At 48.4% G+C, this 22856-nt stretch overlaps 9 protein-coding genes across 9 annotated transcripts; 6 read left to right on the plus strand and 3 right to left on the minus strand.

Moving 5' to 3' along the window:
- Positions 1-120: 120 nt before the first annotated feature.
- Positions 121-909, plus strand: BMT2 (Bmt2p; the record flags this gene model as incomplete). Its single annotated transcript, XM_018880804.1, has 1 exon — positions 121-909. The coding sequence occupies one exon, from the start codon at positions 121-123 to the stop codon at positions 907-909; it is 789 nt and encodes a 262-aa protein (XP_018733458.1).
- Positions 910-1833: 924 nt separating this feature from the next.
- On the minus strand, positions 1834-3816 carry AVT1 (Avt1p; the record flags this gene model as incomplete). The annotated part of the gene is made up of 1 exon (XM_018880805.1): positions 1834-3816. One exon carries the CDS (start codon positions 3814-3816, stop codon positions 1834-1836), a length of 1983 nt encoding a protein of 660 aa, XP_018733459.1.
- A 2024-nt stretch (positions 3817-5840) lies between these two features.
- On the plus strand, positions 5841-6554 carry AWJ20_3777 (uncharacterized protein; the record flags this gene model as incomplete). Its single annotated transcript, XM_018880806.1, has 1 exon — positions 5841-6554. The coding sequence occupies one exon, from the start codon at positions 5841-5843 to the stop codon at positions 6552-6554; it is 714 nt and encodes a 237-aa protein (XP_018733460.1).
- Positions 6555-6867: 313 nt separating this feature from the next.
- On the minus strand, positions 6868-8745 carry AWJ20_3778 (uncharacterized protein; the record flags this gene model as incomplete). The annotated part of the gene is made up of 1 exon (XM_018880807.1): positions 6868-8745. The coding sequence occupies one exon, from the start codon at positions 8743-8745 to the stop codon at positions 6868-6870; it is 1878 nt and encodes a 625-aa protein (XP_018733461.1).
- Positions 8746-10766: 2021 nt separating this feature from the next.
- On the plus strand, positions 10767-11210 carry YPT7 (Rab family GTPase YPT7; the record flags this gene model as incomplete). Its single annotated transcript, XM_018880808.1, has 1 exon — positions 10767-11210. The coding sequence occupies one exon, from the start codon at positions 10767-10769 to the stop codon at positions 11208-11210; it is 444 nt and encodes a 147-aa protein (XP_018733462.1).
- Positions 11211-13075: 1865 nt separating this feature from the next.
- Positions 13076-15408, plus strand: ACS2 (acetate--CoA ligase ACS2; the record flags this gene model as incomplete). The annotated part of the gene is made up of 2 exons (XM_018880810.1): positions 13076-13119; positions 13485-15408. The coding sequence occupies 2 exons, from the start codon at positions 13076-13078 to the stop codon at positions 15406-15408; spliced, it is 1968 nt and encodes a 655-aa protein (XP_018733463.1).
- Positions 15409-16907: 1499 nt separating this feature from the next.
- Positions 16908-17411, plus strand: AWJ20_3781 (Usp (universal stress protein) family protein; the record flags this gene model as incomplete). Its single annotated transcript, XM_018880811.1, has 1 exon — positions 16908-17411. One exon carries the CDS (start codon positions 16908-16910, stop codon positions 17409-17411), a length of 504 nt encoding a protein of 167 aa, XP_018733464.1.
- A 94-nt stretch (positions 17412-17505) lies between these two features.
- Positions 17506-18672, minus strand: RAD10 (Rad10p; the record flags this gene model as incomplete). The annotated part of the gene is made up of 1 exon (XM_018880812.1): positions 17506-18672. The coding sequence occupies one exon, from the start codon at positions 18670-18672 to the stop codon at positions 17506-17508; it is 1167 nt and encodes a 388-aa protein (XP_018733465.1).
- A 3103-nt stretch (positions 18673-21775) lies between these two features.
- On the plus strand, positions 21776-22540 carry AWJ20_3783 (uncharacterized protein; the record flags this gene model as incomplete). Its single annotated transcript, XM_018880813.1, has 1 exon — positions 21776-22540. The coding sequence occupies one exon, from the start codon at positions 21776-21778 to the stop codon at positions 22538-22540; it is 765 nt and encodes a 254-aa protein (XP_018733466.1).
- Positions 22541-22856: the final 316 nt, after the last annotated feature.

Consider the following 22856-nt stretch of genomic DNA (forward strand, 5'->3'; position numbering starts at 1 on the left):
ATTGAAAAATTAGGGATCATGGGGAGTAAATTTGCGAGCCCGATTACGGGGAGGGCCGTGAGACCTCATAAGATTATGAAACCGAAACACACGAGGAGGATCATTCGCAGTCATCATACGATGATGAAAAGGCAGGCCAGTTTACAGGCCCAGCTGGATAAGACCATTGATCCGGCTGAGAGAGCCGGCCTTCAGGACGAGATTTCGAGAATTTCGAAGGCCCTGAATGAAGAAGGCGGTCTTGATAAATACCAACAAGCGTCAATAGCGGGTCAGTCGACAACTCGGGGAGGAGATTCGTCGAAAATCCTAGTTGACTGGCTGAAGGACGAGTTGAAGACTGAAGACCAGTTGAGAACTGATCTTTCGCTTCTGGAGGTTGGCTGTTTATCTGTTAAAAATGCCTGTTCACAGAGTAAACTGTTTTCGAGTATTGAACGGATCGATCTGAATTCTCAAGACCCGCTTATTAAAAAACAGGATTTCATGGAGAGACCACTGCCCCGGCAGAACCAGAAGGAAACAGACAGATTCGACGTTATTTCGCTGTCACTTGTACTTAATTATGTTCCTGATGCCGTCACTCGGGGCCAGATGCTCTATCGAACCACCCAGTTCCTGAAACCACCGTCCACACCAGGACGACCTCTGCCAGCTCTTTTCTTGGTACTTCCATCTCCGTGCACCAACAACTCTCGCTACCTGACCGAAGAACGACTTCTTCAGATTCTTCAAACACTGGGGTACACTTTAACACAACGCAAAGAGGCCAAAAAAGTCGTTTACTGGCTGCTCACTCTCGAAAAACCACCACTCACCCCCTCTCAAGCCGCCAAACTCAAAGGCAGGTTCAAAAAGAAGCTCCTTAACGACGGTAAAATCCGCAACAACTTTGCTGTAGTAATCTGAAATGCTCATCCACTTCCCACTCTGCCTCCGGCGGCTGGGGCTCTGCCCCAGACCCCGTGGCTCCTCTCGCTCCGCTCGAGTCGTTACGTCGAGGGTCCTGTTCTCCGGGGTCGGACTGCCTCTGGTGGCTGGGGCTCCGTCCCAGACCATGATTGCTCCTCTTGCTCCGCTCGAGTCGTTTCATCGAGGATCCCTTTCTTTGTTTCGTCGTTGAATCCACTCCAAAATGAACGGGCGTGTCAGTGAACGAACATAGCACAGAACGCATGTCAGTGAACGGTCATGTCAGTGAACAGGCGTGCCAGTGATCGGGCATGTCAGTGATCGGGTATGTCAGTGAACAGGCATGTCAGTGAACGGGCATGTTAGTGAACGGACATGCCTTCAAAGCCTAATTTGTAGTAGGGATGTCAAAGTAACAGAAGGATTTTTAAAAGAAGAGTAGCAGAAAGGAAAGGGATATTCAAGGGTCACGAAATAATAACTTTCAACCTCATTTGTCTCAGATCCTGCTGAACCAAATCTTGGCCCTGAACCAGTTGAAACATATACAGAGACAAGTGATGAACTAGTTGAAGAGCCGGTGATTGAATGAATTGCTGAGCAAGCTCTAGAGACATTGATGAACCATTCGAGTCAATCCACTGCACGCTGCTCTCGCTTAAGTCTCTAGCAGCATTTATGGATATGGGAATAATGTTATTAGAAGTTCGATATTTAATCGTACATACAGTAGCAATTATGAACTAGATTTATGAGAAAAATTATCAAGTATAACATAATTAGGAAATATTATAAGAAGAACGACAACCGGCGTCCGACTCGAGCGAAGCGAGAGGAGCAACCAGGGTCTGGGGCGGAGCCCCAGCCGCCGGAGGCAGTGAGGTAGAGAGAGTATTAATATACATTAGGAAGAGTAGGAGATTATTCGCGGCCAATGAGGTCGGCAGGAAGCATGCACCAGATGGTGCCGACGATGGCGAGGATGGAGAAGAAGACGAGAAGGATGTAGTCGAGGATGAGCTCGAATTTGGAGATGCGGCCCGCGTAGAGTTTGAGGTAGAAGGAGAGGGGGAGGATCATGCAAATGGTGACGCAGAGCAGACTGCCGAAGAATGCGATGATACGGTCGAAGTCTGGGAAGGCAATGGCCATGAGCACGAAGCTGGCGACTACACTGACCCGCACGAGGAATTTGCCAATTCGAGCACCGAAATGGTGGCTTGTTTTGTCACCGAATTCTACTTTGTCAATACCGAAGAGGATGTCTAAAGTACTAACAATGGGTCGAGCATTGAGAGGTGTCTTGGCAAGTGGAATTGTAGCGATTAGCAGGGTGATGAGATAGTTTAATGATTCAGGGTAGCCAGGGGTGAGAAGAATGCTCTTCGTGACCTCGTCCATAACATCCTGGCCAAACATGAGAAATCCTAGTACTCCCATAGAAGCGTCTACTAAGAAAGTAATTTTATATGTGGTCTTAAGACACTGGCCGTATTTCTGAGGATGTCTCATGTCTCGGTAGATATTGGGGAACACGGCATGTCCACCCCAGGGAGCCATGAAAATACCTATAGACATTGGCAACAGTGACCACTTCTCGGGCCACATCCAGGTTGTAGCAGGGTGAAGCAAAGATCCGGGACTGTCAGCTTTATAAAACCCGTCGAAAAGTACAATTACTACGAGTGCAAAGGTGGCAGTGATACCCATGATACTAGAAAAACTGAGGATTCTCAGAGGAAGGAAACATGGAGGGGTGAGAATGGCAAATGCGACAAACTTCCATTGTAATTGACTGATAGAGGGGACCAGCGAATGAAGTGAGTCGGAAAACAAGACTACAAGTGAGACTCCAGCACCCATGAGTTCAATTGTAAAGAGCATGGATACAAGAATACGTGCTCGCGAACCGAATGCCGCATAAGCAACATCGGCATATGTAACAATAGTACTGTCGGTATCAAGGCATTTGGCAAGAAGTTTGGCAGAGTAGAATGTGGATGCTGCTGAAATAACCAGGAGTATACATCCAATGACCCAACCAGCATATCTAAAACCAAGAGGCAGTGCTAGTAAACCAATACCGATGAGAATGTTGACTGAGTTGAACACAGTTTGCGGAGCAGTAGACTGACCAGCAATTACAGTAGTGATATGACCATCCTCGTCCTCGACTTTTTGAATAATAACAGGATCCTGTTCTGTACCGGTGGATATGGCCTGTGATTCACCGAGAATATGTGTTCCTTGGTCAGGTTCAGCGGTGTATAACGACAGTCTTCTTGATCTTGGGTGTCGACGGTTGTGAGTGGGGATATTCAAGTATCCCCCAGAAGTTGAGGTACTTTTATAAGACCCATACAGGGATTCATTATGACCGAGTAAATGGTCTGTTTGAGATGGTTCGGTGCCCCCTGTGGATATATGGCCAGATGCGTCTTCGTTGTCGTCTAAATAGGTCGAACTTTCATAGCCATCTTCATCAATAGCATCGGTAAAATCAGTTCCCTCATCGAAATGAGGTCTGTATCTGGATGCAAAGCTCGAGGGAATAACAGGAGAACCAGTTTCATCAAAAAATGATCTCTGTCGAGATATTTCGCTAGGAGGTTCAATCGCCAAGAACGACTGAGCTCTAGTATAGGACGAAGCAAAGTGCTCGATGGAATTAAGTCCACCACCTGCTCCGTTAAAAAAAGACGATCTTCGCGACGAAGTCAAATTGCCGGAACCAATACCACCACCAGTAGTGGTAGTACCACCAGTTCCAAGACCAGGAGTCCCGTAAGTCGCAGAACTTGGCAATCCCGAAGTGCTCGAACCTCCATGCCAAGCAGACGACCCATGAGCTGCTGACCCGTTCCTATCAGGAGACGAGGGTATCTGGGAATTAGTACCGGGCATTTTATCTGTGTAAAGTCTAATGCTTGATGCTATTTGTGGTAAATTCCACTTGATTTAGTCTGTGTCTCGAATCTGACTTGACTATCTGAACGTAATCAATTTAGAGTACTCTCTCTGAATCTGATGTAATATCGACTTAGTCTGACTGATCTGGTTAATCCTTTAACTGGTTCAACTGAAACCTCTTCACCTGTCCTAATCACCTGTCCTAATCACCAGTCCTATTAACCAGCCAAATTAACCCTTTTTCAGGTCTTGATCCAATTGATTCACTCAACACTAACTAAACAGTGTTCAGTGTTCAATCAACTCCATAAACTCAGCTACCGATAGTAGACACTTGTTCGAGAATACTCTACCAGTAACCTCCTGACAAACCAACAGCAGGCCAACTGACAAACGAACAGCAACCTCCTGACAAACCAACACACGCACGGACCAACTGAAGACAAATGTGCTTTCTAGAACTTTTCAGGTCTAATTAAACCAATAAACCAACTTTTGCAACTTCACAAACGAAATTGATTTCTCGTTTACTCCTACTGATAAAGCAGTGTTCAAACCACAAATACCAGCCTAGCTATTTGCGTAAAAAGGTCACTTACTGGCGGATGTGCACCACTGATAAGGATCCAAACGCGAGGTAGGTTTCGGTTATTCGCGGGGTGTGAGCAGTGATTTTCCTGCTACCTTCTGACTCTCGATATCTGATCTAATGCTGGCTTCTCACCAACAAATTTAACCAATTATCAACGAACTTTCGAATCAACAGTCAAACCAAATGTGAGTTAACTAACAAACTAAACAAAAATCACAAGTGAACCAACTGAAACACTACCCTAGCTCTATCCCTATAAAAGCTAAATCCCTATGATTTCTTCCTGCCGTTCGTTATAAGTGAAGATCAGCGATGGAAACAGGCCGCTGCTGCACACTTTAAAATACACCCCTTGACAGCTCTTTAACCTAACATCCAAAGATTAGATAACCGATCTCCAGCCAACAGCACCACTGCTCCTGATACGCGAGCCAACGAGCCCGTCAGCCGCTTTGTTGCCGTGCGATAACCCCCCTCCCGCTCTCTCTCTCACTCCCTCTCCATTCATCCGTCCATGCTCCAGCCGTCCTCGACCCCAACTGGGCAATTGCCAAAACCCCCTGAATCCACTTCACCACTCACTCACATCCTCACTTCACGAAAACCAGTCAAATAACGATTCCAAAAAAAAAAACTTTCCAAGCGAACGGGTCAACCCAGAACCCAGACCCTCACCGACAACGATCGAGCCCCGATGGTCCGCTTCCTCTTCCTCTTTCAGCACACCCCCCTACATTGCATTGCATCGACGAAGACAACAACCACCTCCCGAGCCCTTATCAGCGCGCTCCGCCAGCCAACCAACTCACCTCCGGGCTCTTCAGGGGGCTTCTGGTGTAGGGAGTGTGCCTCCGGCGGCTGGGGCTGCGCCCCAGACCCCGCGGCTCCTCTCGCTGCGCTCGAGTCGGGCGTCGGGGGTGAGTCAGGCCGGGGATTTTTGGGGGTCCAGAGCCCCGCGAATTGGCCTCGTTCGACTCTGGTTCAGCTCCTGACCCACCCCTGACGCCCGACTCGAGCGCAGCGAGAGGAGCCGCGGGGTCTGGGGCGCAGCCCCAGCCGCCGGAGGCACGCACGTGACCCCCATGTACGTAAACCGGTGAAGTAGAGAGAGCAGGATCAGAGGAAGATAGAGGAAGTTGTAATGGACAGTTCGCACGGAAATAATACGACAGGCGGTGAAAAGGCGGATGCGAGAGGGCCTGTGGACCCGAGTGTGTGGTATAGGAACCCCAGTTTTGGTCTGTGGTTGTGGGGACCGCTGGTGCCGGCGAATGATTGTAAACCCTGTTTGTACGGGTTGACGGGGGTGCAGTTGGCGGGGGGACTGTTGTTGTGGTGGTTGCCAGGCCGTAAACCGGTTCCTGGGAGAAGGGTGTGGGTGACGCGGTCGATTCGCACGGCCGGTGTTTTGGCAGGGTCGTATTTAATGATTCTGGCGTCGTTGGAGCTGGTTCGGTTACAGTTGCCAACTGATCCATGGCAGCAGGACGCCGCTCGTGCGAGACAACAGGCGGTCCGAAAAGGCCAGAATCCGTCGTTCTGGTTTGGTCCAACTGGATACAGGGCTGTGGAGTATAAAGAATGGAAACGACGAATGGATCAGGCTCTTAATAAAGCGCAGAATGTCGGCAAGAGCGTCAACCTTGCAAAAGAAGTGTACTCAGAGATCAGAGAAAATAACCGACAGCTGTCTCATAAGATCCTGGAGGAACTGAAACGAGAGAACGAGCAGGATGCTCAGACCAGAGAAAACAAAGCATTAATCGAGCTGAAAGAAGAAGAGGGCCACGACATCGCCTCGTCCTCATCCGCTTCCACCTCAAACTCCAACATCAACTCTTCAACATCCGATTCTCGGAACTTGAACACTAATAACAATAATAACAGCAACGGGAAGAGCGCGACAGGCGAGAAATCGAGAACCGATTCGCTGAGTGTCGACTCGCTGATGTCGGCAATCGAGTCGCTGTCAACCACGAAATCCGACGAATGGGACGCCCTCGAGCCCTGGGAAAAACTGCGACTCGAAACCGACATCGCCGTCCGAATCATGCCCCACACCCGCGGTGTCCAAGAACAGGCCGCCGACAAATCCCTCAGCATCAATCTCAGCCTCGACGACGACTCTCCTTCTACGTAGCATTCTCAACTGTATATATTTTACTCTCATTCTCCGGTCTGCCTCCGGCGGCTGGGGCTCCGCCCCATACCCTGGTTGCTCCTCTCGCTCTGCTCGAGTCGGGTTTGGAGGGTCTGCCTCTGGCAGCTGGGGCGCTGCCCCAGACCCCGTGGCTCCTCTCGCTCCGCTCGAGTCGGGCGAGGGGTGTCCAGATCGTGGAGACTTCCCCACGCTCGACTCGAGCGAAGCGAGAGGAGCAACCAGGGTCTGGGGCGGAGCAACCAGGGTCTGGGGCGGAGCCCCAGCCGCCGGAGGCAGACCCCCACCCTCGGTGTCACTTCAGGTTCAGAAACCGGTCCATGACCCCGCGAGACTGGCGGGAGGACGGTTTGCTTCGCGTGGCTGTGGGTCGGGTGGGGTCGAAGTTGGTTACCGCGACGTTGAGGAGTCGGACGTTCAGTTTTTCGCCGGCACGGGCGGTGGAGAGTTGGTTGTAGAGGGCCAGGATGGGGTCTTGGAAGAGTTTGCGGGAGAGGACTTCGTAGGAGAGTGGGGTGGGGTCGGGAGTCGAGGATATGGAGAGCATTTCGTCGAAAAAGGAAGGTGGGAGTCGGGTCGATTTGGATTTACGGACTGCGTAGGGGTTGAAATCTCCTCGGCTCATGGTGAGTCGGAAGGTGGTGGGGAATACTCTCCATGTGAGGTCGCCTGAGTCGATGAGATCACAGTGGATTTGGTAGAGAAGCGAGTTCGTGAGTGAGACTATAGCTTCTTTTACGAGTTCGAAGGTATCGATGCGTTTGTATGTGTCTTCAATGGATATCTGAGTGGGAATATCGCTGGCTTGTTTGACAGGACTGTTGTCGATACCGTGCATCAGATCCCATAACACAGATCCTTGTTTTTGGCCGAATAATCGTACAAAGTCTGTTCGATGGAGGTTGGTTCGTACATCGTAGACTGTGAGATGTCTTCCAAACTCTCTGTCCATTAACGCATGAAGTTCGAGCTTTTCTACTCCTCCACTACTCTTAATAGTTGAGATTGGCTTCTTTGATGAGGGTGATGTTTCTACTGACACTGGTTTGTTTGATGAGGGTGATGCTTCAATTGATACTGGTTTTTGTAAAGTCGGTGGTGATACTTCTACTGAAGATAGCTTTGCTTCATTCGAGTTAGTTGCAAGAGGACTGTCTGGTGTCGGGGTTCTGGAGTCTCTGATGGGAGCAGCAGATGTGGGATTCTCATTTTCTCGTTTAAAAGTGCTGAAGAGTCCGTTGCCAGGACGGTCTGAAAAGGCTATATCTTCAGCTATCCGTCTGACTGTCTTATGACCGAATCCAGGAATGGCTGATACAAACGTGGAGTCAAGGTAGTCCTGAACATGTTCCGGTAACACTATTGTCAGTCCTTTTGGTTTGTTCAGACTACATGCCATTTTAGCAATAGTTTTATTGGGTCCCAGTCCTATAGAACAGTTATAACCCATGTCCATACTGAGTCGTTCCATAATATAACTTGCCAGTTGACCACCAATATAGCACCTCAAGTGTTCTTCACTATCAGTAAACGTCGGTAGAGCATTGTTCCTGTCTAATGGAAACACTTTGGCGGGCACATTGAAAAAGAAGTTTTCACAAAAGAAAGGATCACTGCTCGGAGTTTTATCAATATCAGCTTCTGAACCATCCAGACCACCACCACCACCAATAACACGCCGTCCTGAGATGCCACTGTCATTGGTAGGAGTGTCTCCATCAGTCATAAATAAATAAATACCCTCAGGACTTTCATCTCCAACTTCAGCACCGCTATTTCGTATAATATCCAGCAGTCCAGTATTCCGGAGATTTTCCATATTATAATCAACCACTTTAGTGATATCAATGCGAAGTTCCTCGAGACCCAGTCTCTCCATAGGCACACATCCTCCGAACAATCCAGAGACAAAATCGAGGATTTTCTTTCCCTCAGCCCTGTACTTTGCCAGACTCTCACCATTGACCAGTCTAATACCAGGGACTTTTTTCACTGCTTCTGAAACTGTGCTCAGTTTCTTGAGACCCAAGTTCCTGGCTGCGTATGATAATGTGGCAACGCAATTTTTCTGATACACAATAAACGGCACATCACCAGCCAACGTCGGGTCATAATGCTGTTCGACAGCACAATAAAAGGCATCCAAATCCAGCGAAATGACCACCTTGGACATGTTCCATTTTCTCTTTCACCCAACAGTCAGATTCCCTGGAGTAGGTTGGTAATGAATAATCCGTGAAACGCATGCATCAATCTCGGCTGCTTATGCAATCTGTGCCATCAGACAGAATTCCAGGTGATCTGGCTGGCCGAAATAATCTGATAGTGCACAAAATTATCATTAATTATCATTCCAGGCTGTATTCGGGGTTGATTGAGCTGTGATCCAGGTTCCTGATTAAACGGGGAAAACGTAAATTGCATTCTCGATTAAGTTTTGAGACAAAGTGGCAGAGGATTTCATGCAGGGCAGATGTCACACCCGGCTTACACCAGTACTATTTTCCAGGCTGGATAGCTTGTTGCTTGTTAAAATCTTGTAAATTTATGTCCTTCAGTCAGCTGGTCATTTATATGACTAATTATTTCAATCAATTATTTGAAATTGGTAATAGCAGTCCCAGTGGGTCTGCAATGCTATGGGAGAAGACCAGCAGGCTCATAGACCTCCCTCCTGTAATCCAACCCGAGTTTCAATCTATTAACCCAGAGGTTCAATCGCATTCTGAAACAGTTAAAAGTCTCCACAAATCTCTACTTATGTTACAGAAATAGTTCCGGGTGACGACCCAGACGACTGGACGCCCGACGCCCGACTCGAGCGAAGCGAGAGGAGCCACCAGGGCCTGGGGCGGAGCCCCAGCCGCCGAAGGCACACCCCTTGACAGACCAACACCCATCAAAAGACCCTGAACCAATAAATTCACCCGACGGCAGAAACTACTGCCGGCGACCCCTGAGATCGCCTATTCGGGACACCATGCACCTCGACCCTAACGAAGCCACCTCACCTCTCCGAACCCCGTACTCCGGGTGGAGGGTCTGCCTCCGGCGGCTGGGGCTCCGCCCCAGACCCTGGTGGCTCCTGCTTCGCAGGAGAGGCGGAAGGACCGGGGTTTTTACGGTCGATTGAGGTCCTAAAACCCGCTCTGTGACCCTAAAAGCGGACCTAAACCGCCCAAATAAACCCGTCTCCTGCTCCGCAGACGTTTCCCCAACCCCCACACCCGACTCGAGCGTAGCGAGAGGAGCAACCAGGGTCTGGGGCGGAGCCCCAGCCGCCGGAGGCACACCCCCTGGCAGACCCCTATATTTATGCCAGGGCAAGGGTTAGAGACCGTTACGGAGATATGTGTATAAGGGACGGGGAGACCAGCCATCGCCATATCGAACTGATAGGAGCAGATGACCGTCAGTCATTATCATTGCCGATAGCCATCAGGAGCCCAATACCAGCGACCAGCACGTGAGACTGTCTTCGATTCATTGCCAGCAGGTGTCCAGCCAGTATTCTACGCACGCCACTTCATTGATAGAAGTGTGTTAGGTGCCAAAACCAAGAGCCAGCCAGCCAGCAGCCAGCCAGCACGGCATCGCCGCTCACTCGATCCTCCAACAGAACCCGCAATCTCAGGACGGGTTCCAGGAAGCTCCGCCTGATCTGACTTCGAGCACATTTCTTAACTCGTGCCAGTCGTGCAATTAACTAACAAACCACACAAACCACACAAACTACACACTCACGAAGAAGACCACACAGCCATGTCAGGAGCCCGGAAGAAGACCATGCTCAAGGTCATTATCCTTGGCGATTCCGGTGTCGGAAAGACGTCTCTCATGTAAGTCACGCATTCCGGGGAGGTGGACATGCCTCCGGCGGCTGGGGCTCCGCCCCAGACCCTGGTTGCTCCTCTCGCTTCGCTCGAGTCGGGCGTCGGGGACGGGGTTTTGATCGTTTCCCCTCGCTGGTTTGACCCCTGACAACTGGACGCCCGACTCGAGCGAAGCGAGAGGAGCAACCAGGGTCTGGGGCGGAGCCCCAGCCGCCGGAGGCACACCCCGACCCTTTGCGACACGGACTAACTGGTTTACAGGCAGCAATACGTGAACAAGAAGTTCTCGACGCAGTATAAAGCCACAATTGGCGCTGATTTTTTGACCAAGGAGACTTATTTGGACGACCGCCGAGTGGTGATGCAGATTTGGGACACGGCCGGCCAGGAACGGTTCCAGTCGTTGGGAGTGGCCTTTTATAGAGGAGCCGACTGTTGTGTGCTCATGTACGATGTCAATAATGCCAAATCTTTTGAGGCGCTGGAGAACTGGCGTGACGAATTTCTGATCCAGGCCAATCCTCGTGACCCCGACTCGTTCCCGTTTGTTGTTATTGGTAACAAAATTGATGTCGAGGACTCGAAACGGGCTGTCAGCACTAAACGAGCTCAGGCATTCTGTGCTTCCAAAGGCAATCTTCCGTACTTTGAAACCAGTGCTAAAGAAGCCACCGGGGTCGAACAAGCGTTTGAAGTAGTCGCACGAAACGCTCTCCAGCAAGAAGACGCCCAAGATTTCAGCCAGGAGTACTCCGACGCTATTAATATCAACCTGGACTCGGACTCCTCCTCCTGTGCCTGTTAATTCTCTCTTCTTCCCAATCAACCATTTCCAGTGTTCCTGGTTTCGGTTCTTTGACTCACACCCTTGACTTTTGTCCCCGCAATTCTCACTAGACTGCCTGCTTATGACTGTCCGACGCCAGCTGCCGTTTTTATTTTATTTTTTGTCTCTTAATCCACATCCTCTGCCGTGTCCTCGTGCCTCCGGCGGCTGGGGCTCCGCCCCAGACCCTGGTTGCTCCTCTCGCTCCGCTCGAGTCGTTCCGTCAACGCCCCCTGCCAAGTCCACGGACCTCGCCAACTCCTGCGAAGCAGGAGCAGCCAGGGTCTGGGGCGGAGCCCCAGCCGCCGGAGGCAGGCCCCCCAGTCAGTCGGACCCGACCCCGGATTCCAACCCCGGATTTAAGTCTCCCCTTTCGCCCGGGTGCTGCGACCCCGGACTGATGGAGCTTTGAAATATCGCGGCCCGCAATGGCTGTCTCGGGTGTGCGGCCCATCATTGCCGGTTTCGCTGTTATCGGGGTGTCAGAGGCGTGTGGATTGCCGTGTTTATTTTAACTTTGTTTGTCTCCAAATATAAATATAAATATAAATAATCTACCCCGGACCCCAGTTTTTATCCTCACTTCTGGCTATTTTTTTCTCGGCAGTTTTTTTAAGGTGAGTTTGGGGAATGGGGGTTTGCCTCCGGCGGCTGGGGCGCTGCCCCAGACCCCGTTGTGCTCGCTTCGCGAGCGAACGGGGGAGTTTTGGACGGGGTTTTGGTGGAGAGTGGTGGTTGGCGGGGTCCGCCGTTGGCGAAGTCAGTGACAGCGGGTGCCACGCTAGCTTGAACGGGGTCTCCATATCTCCGGAACGTCGTCGTGTGCTGCAGTGCATCTTGCGTCGAGCCGCTGATCCAGGCAGCTGCTCATGCACTGCTCGACTGCTTTTTTTCCGTTGGGAAATCGCCGCTATTCAACAAATGCATGGGTCTGTTGTTGTGCGTGTGTCGTTCGTTTCCTGCGTGTGTCTCGGCCTGTTTGTGTGGTTCTTAGTTTTTTACGTTTGTCGGTTGCTTGGTTGATCTGGTGCCGGATGTTTAATTGCCGGTAGTTATGGTTCCGTCTCGATTGCCGATGGATGGCGTCTCATCGCTTCTCGACTTTAACTAACTTTGTGCAGTTTTTAGCCTATTTCGGTTCCGTCTTTTTATTGTTGTTTTAAGTAAGTCTGTTGTGATTGCGACAACCCCTGCTGCTCCCATATGTACTCTTTTGTTGGTGCTTCTGCTGGTGCTTCTGCGGGTTCACCTTCTGGTAAATACTGGTGCATTCGGTCGGCGGAATTGTCCATTGAAGAACGGTACGGCTTGCGGCCAGTCTCAAATATGTGAATGTTTTGCGTGATAGAGCATGATTCAGGGCTCATGTGATTGGACAGAGTTGTTGCTTGATGCGGCATATAGCGCTTGTTGACGCAGTTAGGCATGGCTCGACACTGCTTGACGCTCAAGGTACACCCCCTACTTTCCCCCTGAATCTGTACTGTTCTGGTGGGGGTCGTGATTTGATCGATGGGGGTCGTTGTCTGCAAACCGGTTTTTGACCGATACCGGCGGGGCTTTTGGACGTCGGAACCATGTCAATGATAAGACACTACTTTCTCTCTTTTCGGTTAACTTTTTTAAGTTCTGACCATCGACTGTTAATTTCCGTTTTGTGTCTTGGGTTTTGTCAACCTTTCCGGTGGTGATGTTTTTTCCCACTGGGTGTATTGTGCTCCGAATGTCTACTGTCTGTTTCCTCGTCAATTTATGTCCGGTAATGCCTGAAAAAATGGCGTCGTATCTGCATGCCTCGATGCACCAATCGGCCTTCTTCTGTTCTCTTTCGGAAGATCGCTATTATGACTGCATTACTACGCCAGGGCTGCTATTCGAAACTTTGGCGGTGATAACATTTTGTGTTTGGCATCTGGAGCTGGGGTTGACGCTTGTTCATTTGGTTCCTGTTGGCTAACTTGAGTTGCAGATTTTTGGCATTTTCGGTTTTATCTTTTTTTTTTCCGGTTCTTTTTTATCAATTGTCAAGATCAATAATAAATAATGACTGTAGCTGAGTCCCACGTTGTACAGGCTCGTCATACTCCTCAGGCGTTTTTTGAGTAGGTTTTTTTTTTGCGGTTTTGATCTGGCGGTTGGGGTGGCCTCCGGCGGCTGGGGCGCTGCCCCAGACCCCGTTGTTGCTCGCTTCGCGAGCAAGCTCGTTGTGGATCCACTGGGCTGGTGGATTCGTTTATACTAACTGGTGGATAGCAAACACCCTTCCAAGACACATCTGAGCTCTTTTGATCACTATAGCCAGCTCTATAAAGAGTCAATTGAGAACCCCGACAAGTTTTTCGGCGATGCTGCTAGAGAATTATTAAGTTGGGACAGAGATTTCAAGACCGTCAGCTCGGGTGGTTTTGAACATGGTGATGTTGCTTGGTTCTTAGAGGGCCAGCTCAATGCTTCTTATAACTGTGTTGACAGACACGCTTTTGCCAATCCTGAAAAGATTGCTCTTATCTATGAAGCAGATGATGCCAAGGATTCCCGTAATGTCACCTACGGTGAATTGCTCCGTCAAGTATCCAAATTGGCTGCTGTCTTGACCTCTTTTGGTGTTAAAAAAGGTGATACCGTAGCTATCTACTTGCCCAATATTCCTGAGGCCATTGTCGCTCTTTTGGCTGTCACCCGTATTGGTGCTATCCACTCTGTCATCTTCGCTGGTTTCTCATCTGGTTCTCTTAAGGACCGTATTAATGATGCCAAGTGTAAGGTCATTATTACCAGTGACGAGGGCCGTCGTGGTGGTAAGACTGTTTATACCAAGAAGATTGTCGATGACAGTCTCAAGAACGCTCCTTCTATCGAAAAGGTTCTTGTTTTCAAGAGAACTGGTTCTGAGATCCCTTGGACCGAGGGCCGTGATTTCTGGTGGCACGAGGAACTCGATAAGCAACGTGCTTATTCTCCTCCTGTTGCTGTCAACTCTGAGGACCCTCTTTTCTTACTATACACTTCAGGTTCCACCGGTTCTCCAAAGGGTGTTGTACACTCGACTGCTGGTTACTTACTCGGTGCTGCCATTACTGCTAAGCATGTGTTCGATATTCAAGAGAAGGATATCCTCTTCACAGCTGGTGACGTCGGTTGGATCACTGGCCACACCTATGCTCTTTATGCTCCTCTTCTTCTCGGTGCTACTAGTGTTATTTTTGAAGGCACCCCTGCATACCCCAACTTGTCTCGTTACTGGCAAATCATTGAAAAGTACAAGGTTACTCAGTTCTACGTTGCTCCTACTGCCTTGAGACTGCTCAAGAGAGGTGGTGAAGAGTTTATTACTGGTCACGACTTGTCTTCTCTCAGAACTCTTGGCTCCGTCGGTGAGCCAATTGCCGGTGAGATCTGGGAGTGGTACCACGAGTTGATTGGTAACAGCGAATGCCACATTGCTGATACCTACTGGCAAACTGAGACTGGCTCTCATATCATTGCTCCTCTTGCTGGTATTACTCCCATGAAGCCCGGTAGTGCTTCGTTCCCTTTTTTCGGCATTGATTTGGCCATTATTGACCCTGTCACTGGAAAGGAGCTCGTTGGCAATGATGTCGAGGGTGTTCTTGCTGTCAAGAAGCCCTGGCCATCTATTGCCAGATCCGTTTGGGGTGCTCACCAAAGATATCTCGATACCTACTTGAAGCCATACCCCGGTCTCTACTTCACGGGAGACGGTGCTGCTCGTGACCACGAAGGTTTCTACTGGATCCGTGGCCGTGTTGACGACGTTGTCAACGTGTCTGGCCACAGACTGTCGACTGCCGAGATCGAGGCCTCGCTCATCGAGCACCACAGTGTTGCCGAGTCGGCTGTTGTCGGCGTCAGCGACGACTTGACTGGTCAAGCCGTCATTGCATTCGTCTCGCTCAAGGACGGATTCGACCACACCCAAGAAATCAAGAAAGAGCTCATCATGCACGTCCGCAAGGAAATCGGTCCCTTCGCTGCCCCTAAGACCGTTATCGTCATCGATGACCTGCCCAAGACTAGATCCGGCAAGATCATGAGACGTATTCTCCGCAAGATCGTGTCCAACGAGGCTGACTCTATCGGCGACATCTCCACCCTCAACAACCCCCAATCCGTCGACCAAATCATTGCTGCTGTCGATATCCAGCTCAAGAAATAATGTAATAAATCTACTCTAATAATTCTTCTTTACGGGGACATGCCTCCGGCGGCTGGGGCTGCGCCCCAGACCCCGTTGCTCCTCTCGCTGCGCTCGAGTCGTTCCGTCGACGGTCCCAGCCATCTCCTGCGGAGCAGGAGCTACGGGGTCTGGGGCAGAGCCCCAGCCGCCGGAGGCAATGCCACCTGACAACGGTGTCGATCCCCCGCCCCCTGCGTTGACAGCGGCGATCAGGGTCGCATATGCAACCTAAAATTAAACCTAATCTGGCTGAAGTGCCCGGGGAGCTAGTGGGGTATTTATTCTAACAACTGTAAATCGATTTATTTGTGAATATATCTGTTGCTATTTAAAGGTTGTGCGTTTGTGAAATATGGATCTGGAGTCATATGACGGTCAGTTAGGGAACATAATATTCCTTGAGAGTACTAGCATCCTCTCCATTCCCTCCATGATTTGACTTTTTTACCCTCCCAGCCAGCACTCCTGGCGGTCCACGTACCGACTCGAGCGCAGCGAGAGGAGCCACGGGGTCTGGGGCCGAGGCCCAGTCGCCGGAGGCAATGGTGGGCCCGTGCGAGGCTGATGAGCATATTCCGCGCGGTTAAATTGATCGACAGATAACAGTTGTAGCTTAAATCCGTTCTTATTTACGGGTTCGATAAAGGGCCTTGGCGGACATAATTGAAGGGAACAGTAGGTTTTGGATCTTGTTGTCGGAAAGAGAATTGATCTGAAGTGCAGTTGTGTGTTTGAGGTTTGCTGCTGCCACGGATTTCTGATAGAGAGATTTAAAAGTATTTCACGAGGCAATTTCAACGACGAAGAGATTATTATTTCCTGCACCTCAACATGGCAGATATAGCTTTTGAACGAACGGGACGAACTTTGACACATCCCGAGCCCCATTCCAGGAGCCAAACTCCTCAGTTTCTTCGGCCAGCGGTCTCGCAAGACCGATCTCGTGCACGCTCCGCTTCACCAGCAATTGGGTAGGTTATCATTGTTCAGACATTGTCGCTGATTTAGAGCTTCTCGACTCACGGTACTCCTGAATATCATCAGGAAACGAGTCGAATAATTCACTTCCAGCCTGTCAAGTTATTTATTAGGGTTATAGACAATTACTAACTTGTTATACAGTACCACGCAGTTTCAGCGCCGTGTGGCCTTTGATACCTTCGACAACAAAGAAGCGACCGACTTCTCGCTGACACTTCGATCTAAACATGCTGATTACGAATATAGCCGGCTGACACGAACTATTCTTATTGGTGTCGATAATGACAAGCACTCCGAGGCGGCTCTAGAATGGCTTATGGAGGAGCTTGTGGAAGACGGCGACGAGGTCGTCTGTTTACGGGCATTTGATCCAAGTAAGTTGGGATTCGGGTTTGCCTCCGGCGGCTGGGGCTTCGCCCCAGACCCCGTGGTGCTCGCTTCGCGAGCGTTTGTGGGTAGTGGACTAACGTGGTTTAGGTGTCCGACTGACTCAGGCCATGGCTCTTGAAGAAAGGCAGTATAGGTTTGAAGGTGAGAGGTTCCTTCGACAGATTCTTGCGAAGAATGTTAATAATAAGAAATTGTCTCTGATTGTAGAGTTTCCCGTTGGAAAGATCGAGGACATGATTCAGCGTATGATTCAAATCTACGAGCCTGCTATACTCGTGGTCGGTACTCGTGGTAGGTCTATGGACGGTTTCAAAGGTCTTTTATTACCAGGTTCAGTATCAAAATACTGTTTACAACACTCTCCAGTTCCAGTTATTGTAGTACGAGGCATTCAAAAGCTGGCGAAAAGAAAGGCTAAGAGAGATGCCGACCCGGCTCGTCGAGCCTATCGTGAGATGCTTTATCAAGCTCAACTACCCGCTATGAAATTATATCCACAGGGTAGCACCGGTAAACAGCTGGCTCCTACAATTCCCGCATTCCTTCGTCCTGATCATTACGGCAGTCGTTCAGCAACTCCATCACGGCCATCAACACCTGCTGGTCACTAGAATTAGTAAACAACTGGGAAACAGAAGAAAAGATAAAGATGTCGACCTGGTCTCTTCGCATATTTACAGTCACATAAAAATTTTAGAAGGAGACTCATGGCAGCTCACTATCGACTTGTGACTCTGACTTATAAGGCTTCATATCGTACTGACGATGGTTGATGAATGGTTCGTTGATAGCATCGCGAAACACTTTGGCTTTTGTAGAACCCCATCCATGAATAAGCTCGACATTATCACCACCATCTAAAATGGCATTTTTCAGACTGCCAAAATTGGCTACAAGAGTGACTGCATCGGTCTTGTTAATGCTCGACCGCGATATTCGATTCATGACCTCAATAAGCTGCTCTTTATATGACTCTTTTTTCTGGCCTGAAATGCCTGTGGCAGAAGCATTTTCCAGTTGTTTTAAAAGAACTAGATATTTACCGGCCTCTTCCATGTTCCAGGTGATAATCATTTGTAAACCTGCTCGAAGTGATATAATGTCCAACTCTAATAATGCCGCTGCTGGGTTGTCAACATCCACTAGAACCAACAGCACTCGATGTTCGAATGCTTTATTTAATTGCTGAATCCTCTTATATATGTATTCCTTGTGAATGTTATGATATTTAATAGAAAGAAACAATGCGCAAGAGTTGTGTCCTGTAATGAAATCAGGGACTATATCATCCATATAATAACCCACTCCTCGAATATGTTTCAACACAGGATTTTGCTTTTGTTTCTTCGCATTCACAATTATACTCGAGGTAGTATTAGCTTTTGCAGTTGATGTGGAACCTGGTGTCGCTGATGAAGCTGATGTAGTATTAGTAGGTAGCGACGATGATGTTGTTGGTGACGCCCTTGAATAGGTTGACATGCCCGAATTGGCAGCTCGATAGTGGCCAGAAGGACCAGGAACGGACGAGGCACCGTATGAACGTTTACTAGGGCCTGATCCAGAGCCATTGGCAGCAGTTGAACTTCCACTGCTATAAGAAGTAGATGTTGCACTGGCTCCTGTCTGTCTGCTGTTGAGAATAGGAATATTGGTACCTGAAATTTGAATTCCGGTTCTTGCCACAGTGCTAGTAGCTAGTGGAGGAGCAGGTGCTGAATTCGAATTCGAACCACCTGGAGTTGCTTGGTTGGAGGGTGGAGCTGAGCCGCTGCTGGCACCATTGCTATTACTGCTACCATTATTATTACCAGACTTTCCACGGAGAGCAGCCGCTGCCTTTAAAATTGCAGCAGTTCGGTCAGCCTCCATTGCAACAGGATATTTTATATTATAACAGTCGAAGAAATCACTTCCAGTCCGAAGGTGTTGGGATAATGTGTGCTATGAACCCCAGATTTTAACAGCAATGAATATCCTGAGACCTGAATAATGAACACTGCCAGAACTTTTCAGACTCTTAATCTGCTTAGAAAGAGCTCTCAATAGATTATCGTAGAAATTTGCAAGATCAATCAGTCGTATAAATATATAATAACCAAAGAACCGAGTCCAGCGATTTCCCGTGGATGTCCAAGAGGTATATGCAGTTAAAAGACGTTTTTTGGTGAAGATGAATTGATGTCGGTGCAGATCACTGACATCGATTCATCTTCATATATTGCAAGAAAAAAATGGCCGAGTCCGGACAAACTACCAGTAGTAAGTATTACAGCCTAATGCTTTTCAGTTAAATTGATCTATATTCGAGAATTGCATTAATTGAATCTATAGCGATTAATAAAGCCACCATTTTTTCATCTCTTTAGTGGCTGCTTGAGCTGAAACTAACATCTCCAGTTGATCTGGCTTCACTGACCCCCCAACAGCTGGCTGAGGTTAAACAACAATTGGAACAAGAAGTAGACCACTTAAGTGAGTCGTTCCAAAAATTACGACAAGCACAAGCCAAGTTTCAAGAATGTGCTGACACTGTTAAGAAGACCTCTGTGCCAGAGAATGAAGGTATGTAAACGGGTTCTTGAACGATCCGTCCATAGTCAGTGGTTTCTTACCGAGCTATGAACAGGTGTCTGAAACCCAACAATTACTCTATTGTAATTGTCTCAAGAGCCAAGGGTAAACAACGAAAAGTTATAGCTCACTCTCTCCACGTTCAGAGTTCTGCTCTGAAGCATTCTCAGTGGAAGCATGTGGGCCATTATTTGAACTACACAATACGACTGTGGCTCAACTTTAACTGTTACTGGAAATGGGAGAACATGCTGAAGTGCCTCGAATAGTAATTCTGATGAGCTCAATACTAACAATTAAATAGACAAGCCCATTCTGGTACCCCTGACTTCGTCCCTATATGTGCCCGGTAGGATGTCCGACATCGAGACATACATGGTGGACGTAGGCACTGGATATTACGTAGAAAAGGTATGTTACAGCCCGGACAGCTTAAAAATGAACACTTCTGCACCGACTTTCTGATCACAGTGCATGCTAACACATTACCAGAAATCAGACGATGCCGTCAAGTTCTTCAACAGCAAGGTTGCCACACTAAGCAAAAATCTGAAAGACTTGGAGACGGTTGTCAATGGAAAAGTGTCGAATCTCCGAGCAGTTGAGAGCGGTAAGTGCTAACTGACGATAACCTCCGGCGGCTGGGACTCTGCCCCAGCCGCCGGGAACAATGCCCCGTCCCTTACATGATCTAACATGAGACCAGTTCTTCAACAGAAAATAGCTTCTGCGAGTGCACCAGCTGCTAGTTCTCAATAGTAGAAGCATGCGACTAGTGTTGCTGCTGTATATAGTATGAATGATCATGATATTACTCTCTTATGTCTTCGGCGGTTGGGTCTGTTTTACGGGTTATTTGACTCAACCCAATTGGCTCATCTTGAAAGTGAATAAATATAAATAGAATAAGGGGGCCACTTCGAGCATATCACAACACTAGGAGCAAAAACTTGCTTTAAAAATATGCGAGGGTCTCTACTTACCAGAGCTATTTTCATTCTTGATTTGAACAACAGGTGTCGACACAAGCTCGGTTGTATACTCCGCTAGTTGTTGGAAAATGTTGACCAAGCTGAGCAGTCGAAGTCATAAGAAAAGTGTTTTTAAAGTCGCATTACTATGAATTATCTGCCCTTCAAGGTCCGAGGAACAACTCTAAAATCTACAGCGTACTTTCTATTAATTTTATAGTTATTTTTTATATTCTCCACACAATACTTGGAGACTCGTTAGGCACGACAGGACATATCTATCTATAGCTATCGTGAAATTATGTGATGCCAGTAGATTAGCTAGCAGCATCGCTATATTCCCACCATATTTGAAATATTGTTACTCGATAGATCAGCTTCCTATGAACTATTTTCAGTATAATGTCGTCGCAGGGATCGTCACACAGGCAGTAAGAAATGCAAGATAGAACTAAGATGTACGAAAATGCAAAACCAAATTCAGGGGTAGATGCAGTGCAGTGATCAAAAATACCAGTAGACAGACAAAGTCCGCTCATTAACAGTAGTGAGTAAAGATATTAGAAAGAGGCACACGTTTTAATTTAAGTACAGAGATTAGCGATAAAATAATCACATTACAACGAACTGTTTCTGTATCTATATCGTTCCAGGTACTTTGTGCAAGTTTGGGAACTTATGTGCTTGTCCATCCAGACGACCATATAAAGTGCAAGCTAGCAAAACAAAAAACACAGGATACTAAACTAATATTTTTACTTAGCGAGTCTATCATTATTAATGACAACTGTAAATGAAATAGACTGTTAGCTTCTGTCAACCAACCAGGGTGAGTCGAAGACAGCCTCCGGCGGTTGGGCCGCCCCAGACCCCACTTCTCCTCTCGCTACGCTCGAGTGGTTCCTCCGACGGTCCCAGCTATCTCCTGCGAAGCAGGAGCCACGGGGTCTGGGGCGGAGCCCCAGTCGACGGAGGCAACGTGCCTCAGTAGCTTAGCTTCTCTGTCAGCTGTTAGAGGTGGTTTTAAAGCACGAATTACTAAGCTTTATCAGCAGTAGTTCGTTAACTCCGAGAGACAGTTGTTTAGATCCATGTGGTCCTGGATTTAATAGGCTGGTGGTAGAGTGGAAGTTTAAACTACTCCGCGGACATCGCGGGATGAACCTTATTTCGTCCGTTTCCGCCGGCGGAGCTGCCGATCTGTGCAGACCGTTGTGCCCTGCTTCATGTATGTCAACCGTAACTCCATGGGATAATGTGTGGAGCTTATAAACATTGGTGTAAGAATGTCGAGTCCAAACACCTATAAAAGCAGAGGAATTGTCCTCGAAGTTATCCTGGTTTTTCTCTACTCTCAACTACTTCATTGAATCATCTCATAATATCTACCAACAACAACTCTTACATCGGTATCTATTACAATCATAAACATGTCTTCTAACACTATCTATTTCGTCTCTGGTGGAAACAGAGGAATTGGCTTTGCTCTGGTCAAGAAGCTCTCTTCTCTTGCTAACTCGGTTGTTATTACCACTGCTCGTTCTCCTGCCAAGGCTACTGATCTTAAGGATTGGCAAAAGGAGCATTCCAATGTCCATGTTCTTAAGTACGATGCTTCTGTTCACAATGATGCTACCGAGCTTGCTACTCAGATTGAAAAGCTCACTGGTGGAATTGATGTTTTCGTTGCCAATTCCGGTATTTCTGAGGAGCCTATGACTGTTCTTGAAACTCCTATCGAGTCGTGGACTCGTTTATACGCTATTAATACTCTCGGTCCCATTGTTCTGTTCAAAGCTCTTTATCCATTGATTGCCAAGCGCGACACTCGCAAGGTTGTGTTTATCAGCAGTGGTCTCGGATCCCAGAAGAACATGTCTGATGCTTTCGGTACTAGTTCTTATGGTCAATCCAAGTCGGCTCTCAATTTCACTGCCAAAGAGTTGAGTCTTGAGCTCGCCAAGGAGAACTTCGTTGTTGTGCCTGTTCATCCCGGTCTTGTTAATACCGAGATGGGCAGCGGATATGTTGATAACCTTGGAAAGAACTCTGGCGAGTTTGCCGATGTCCTCCGAGCCAATGTTATGATCACCACCGAGCAGAGTGCCGACGGTATTGCCAACGTTATTGCTACTCTTTCAAAAGAGGACAGTGGAAAGTTCCTTGGCTACGACAGATCTACCCTCGAGTGGTAATTCTTTTTCTCCTTTTTATGTTTATAGTGATCTATTTATTTATTCACCTGTTTATTAATTGATAGACGTTAGACTTATCCGGATGTATCAGGGCAAATTTCCCACACTTTGCCAGGTCGTTCCAGTAACAAGAAGGGTGTTTTGCGTTCGGTGGCTGGGGCTTCGCCCCAGACCCCGTAGCTCTTCTCGCTACGCTCGAGTCGAGGATCGAGGGTCCGAGCTGCTCGCGAAGCGAGCACAACGGGGTCTGGGGCGAAGCCCCAGCCGATTTTTCCGAATAAGCCGCCTAAGATAATGGGGCCCATAATGGTAGTAA

This window comes from Sugiyamaella lignohabitans, chromosome C, assembly GCF_001640025.1.
Source record: "Sugiyamaella lignohabitans strain CBS 10342 chromosome C, complete sequence".
Classification (NCBI taxonomy): Eukaryota; Fungi; Ascomycota; class Dipodascomycetes; order Dipodascales; family Trichomonascaceae; genus Sugiyamaella; species Sugiyamaella lignohabitans.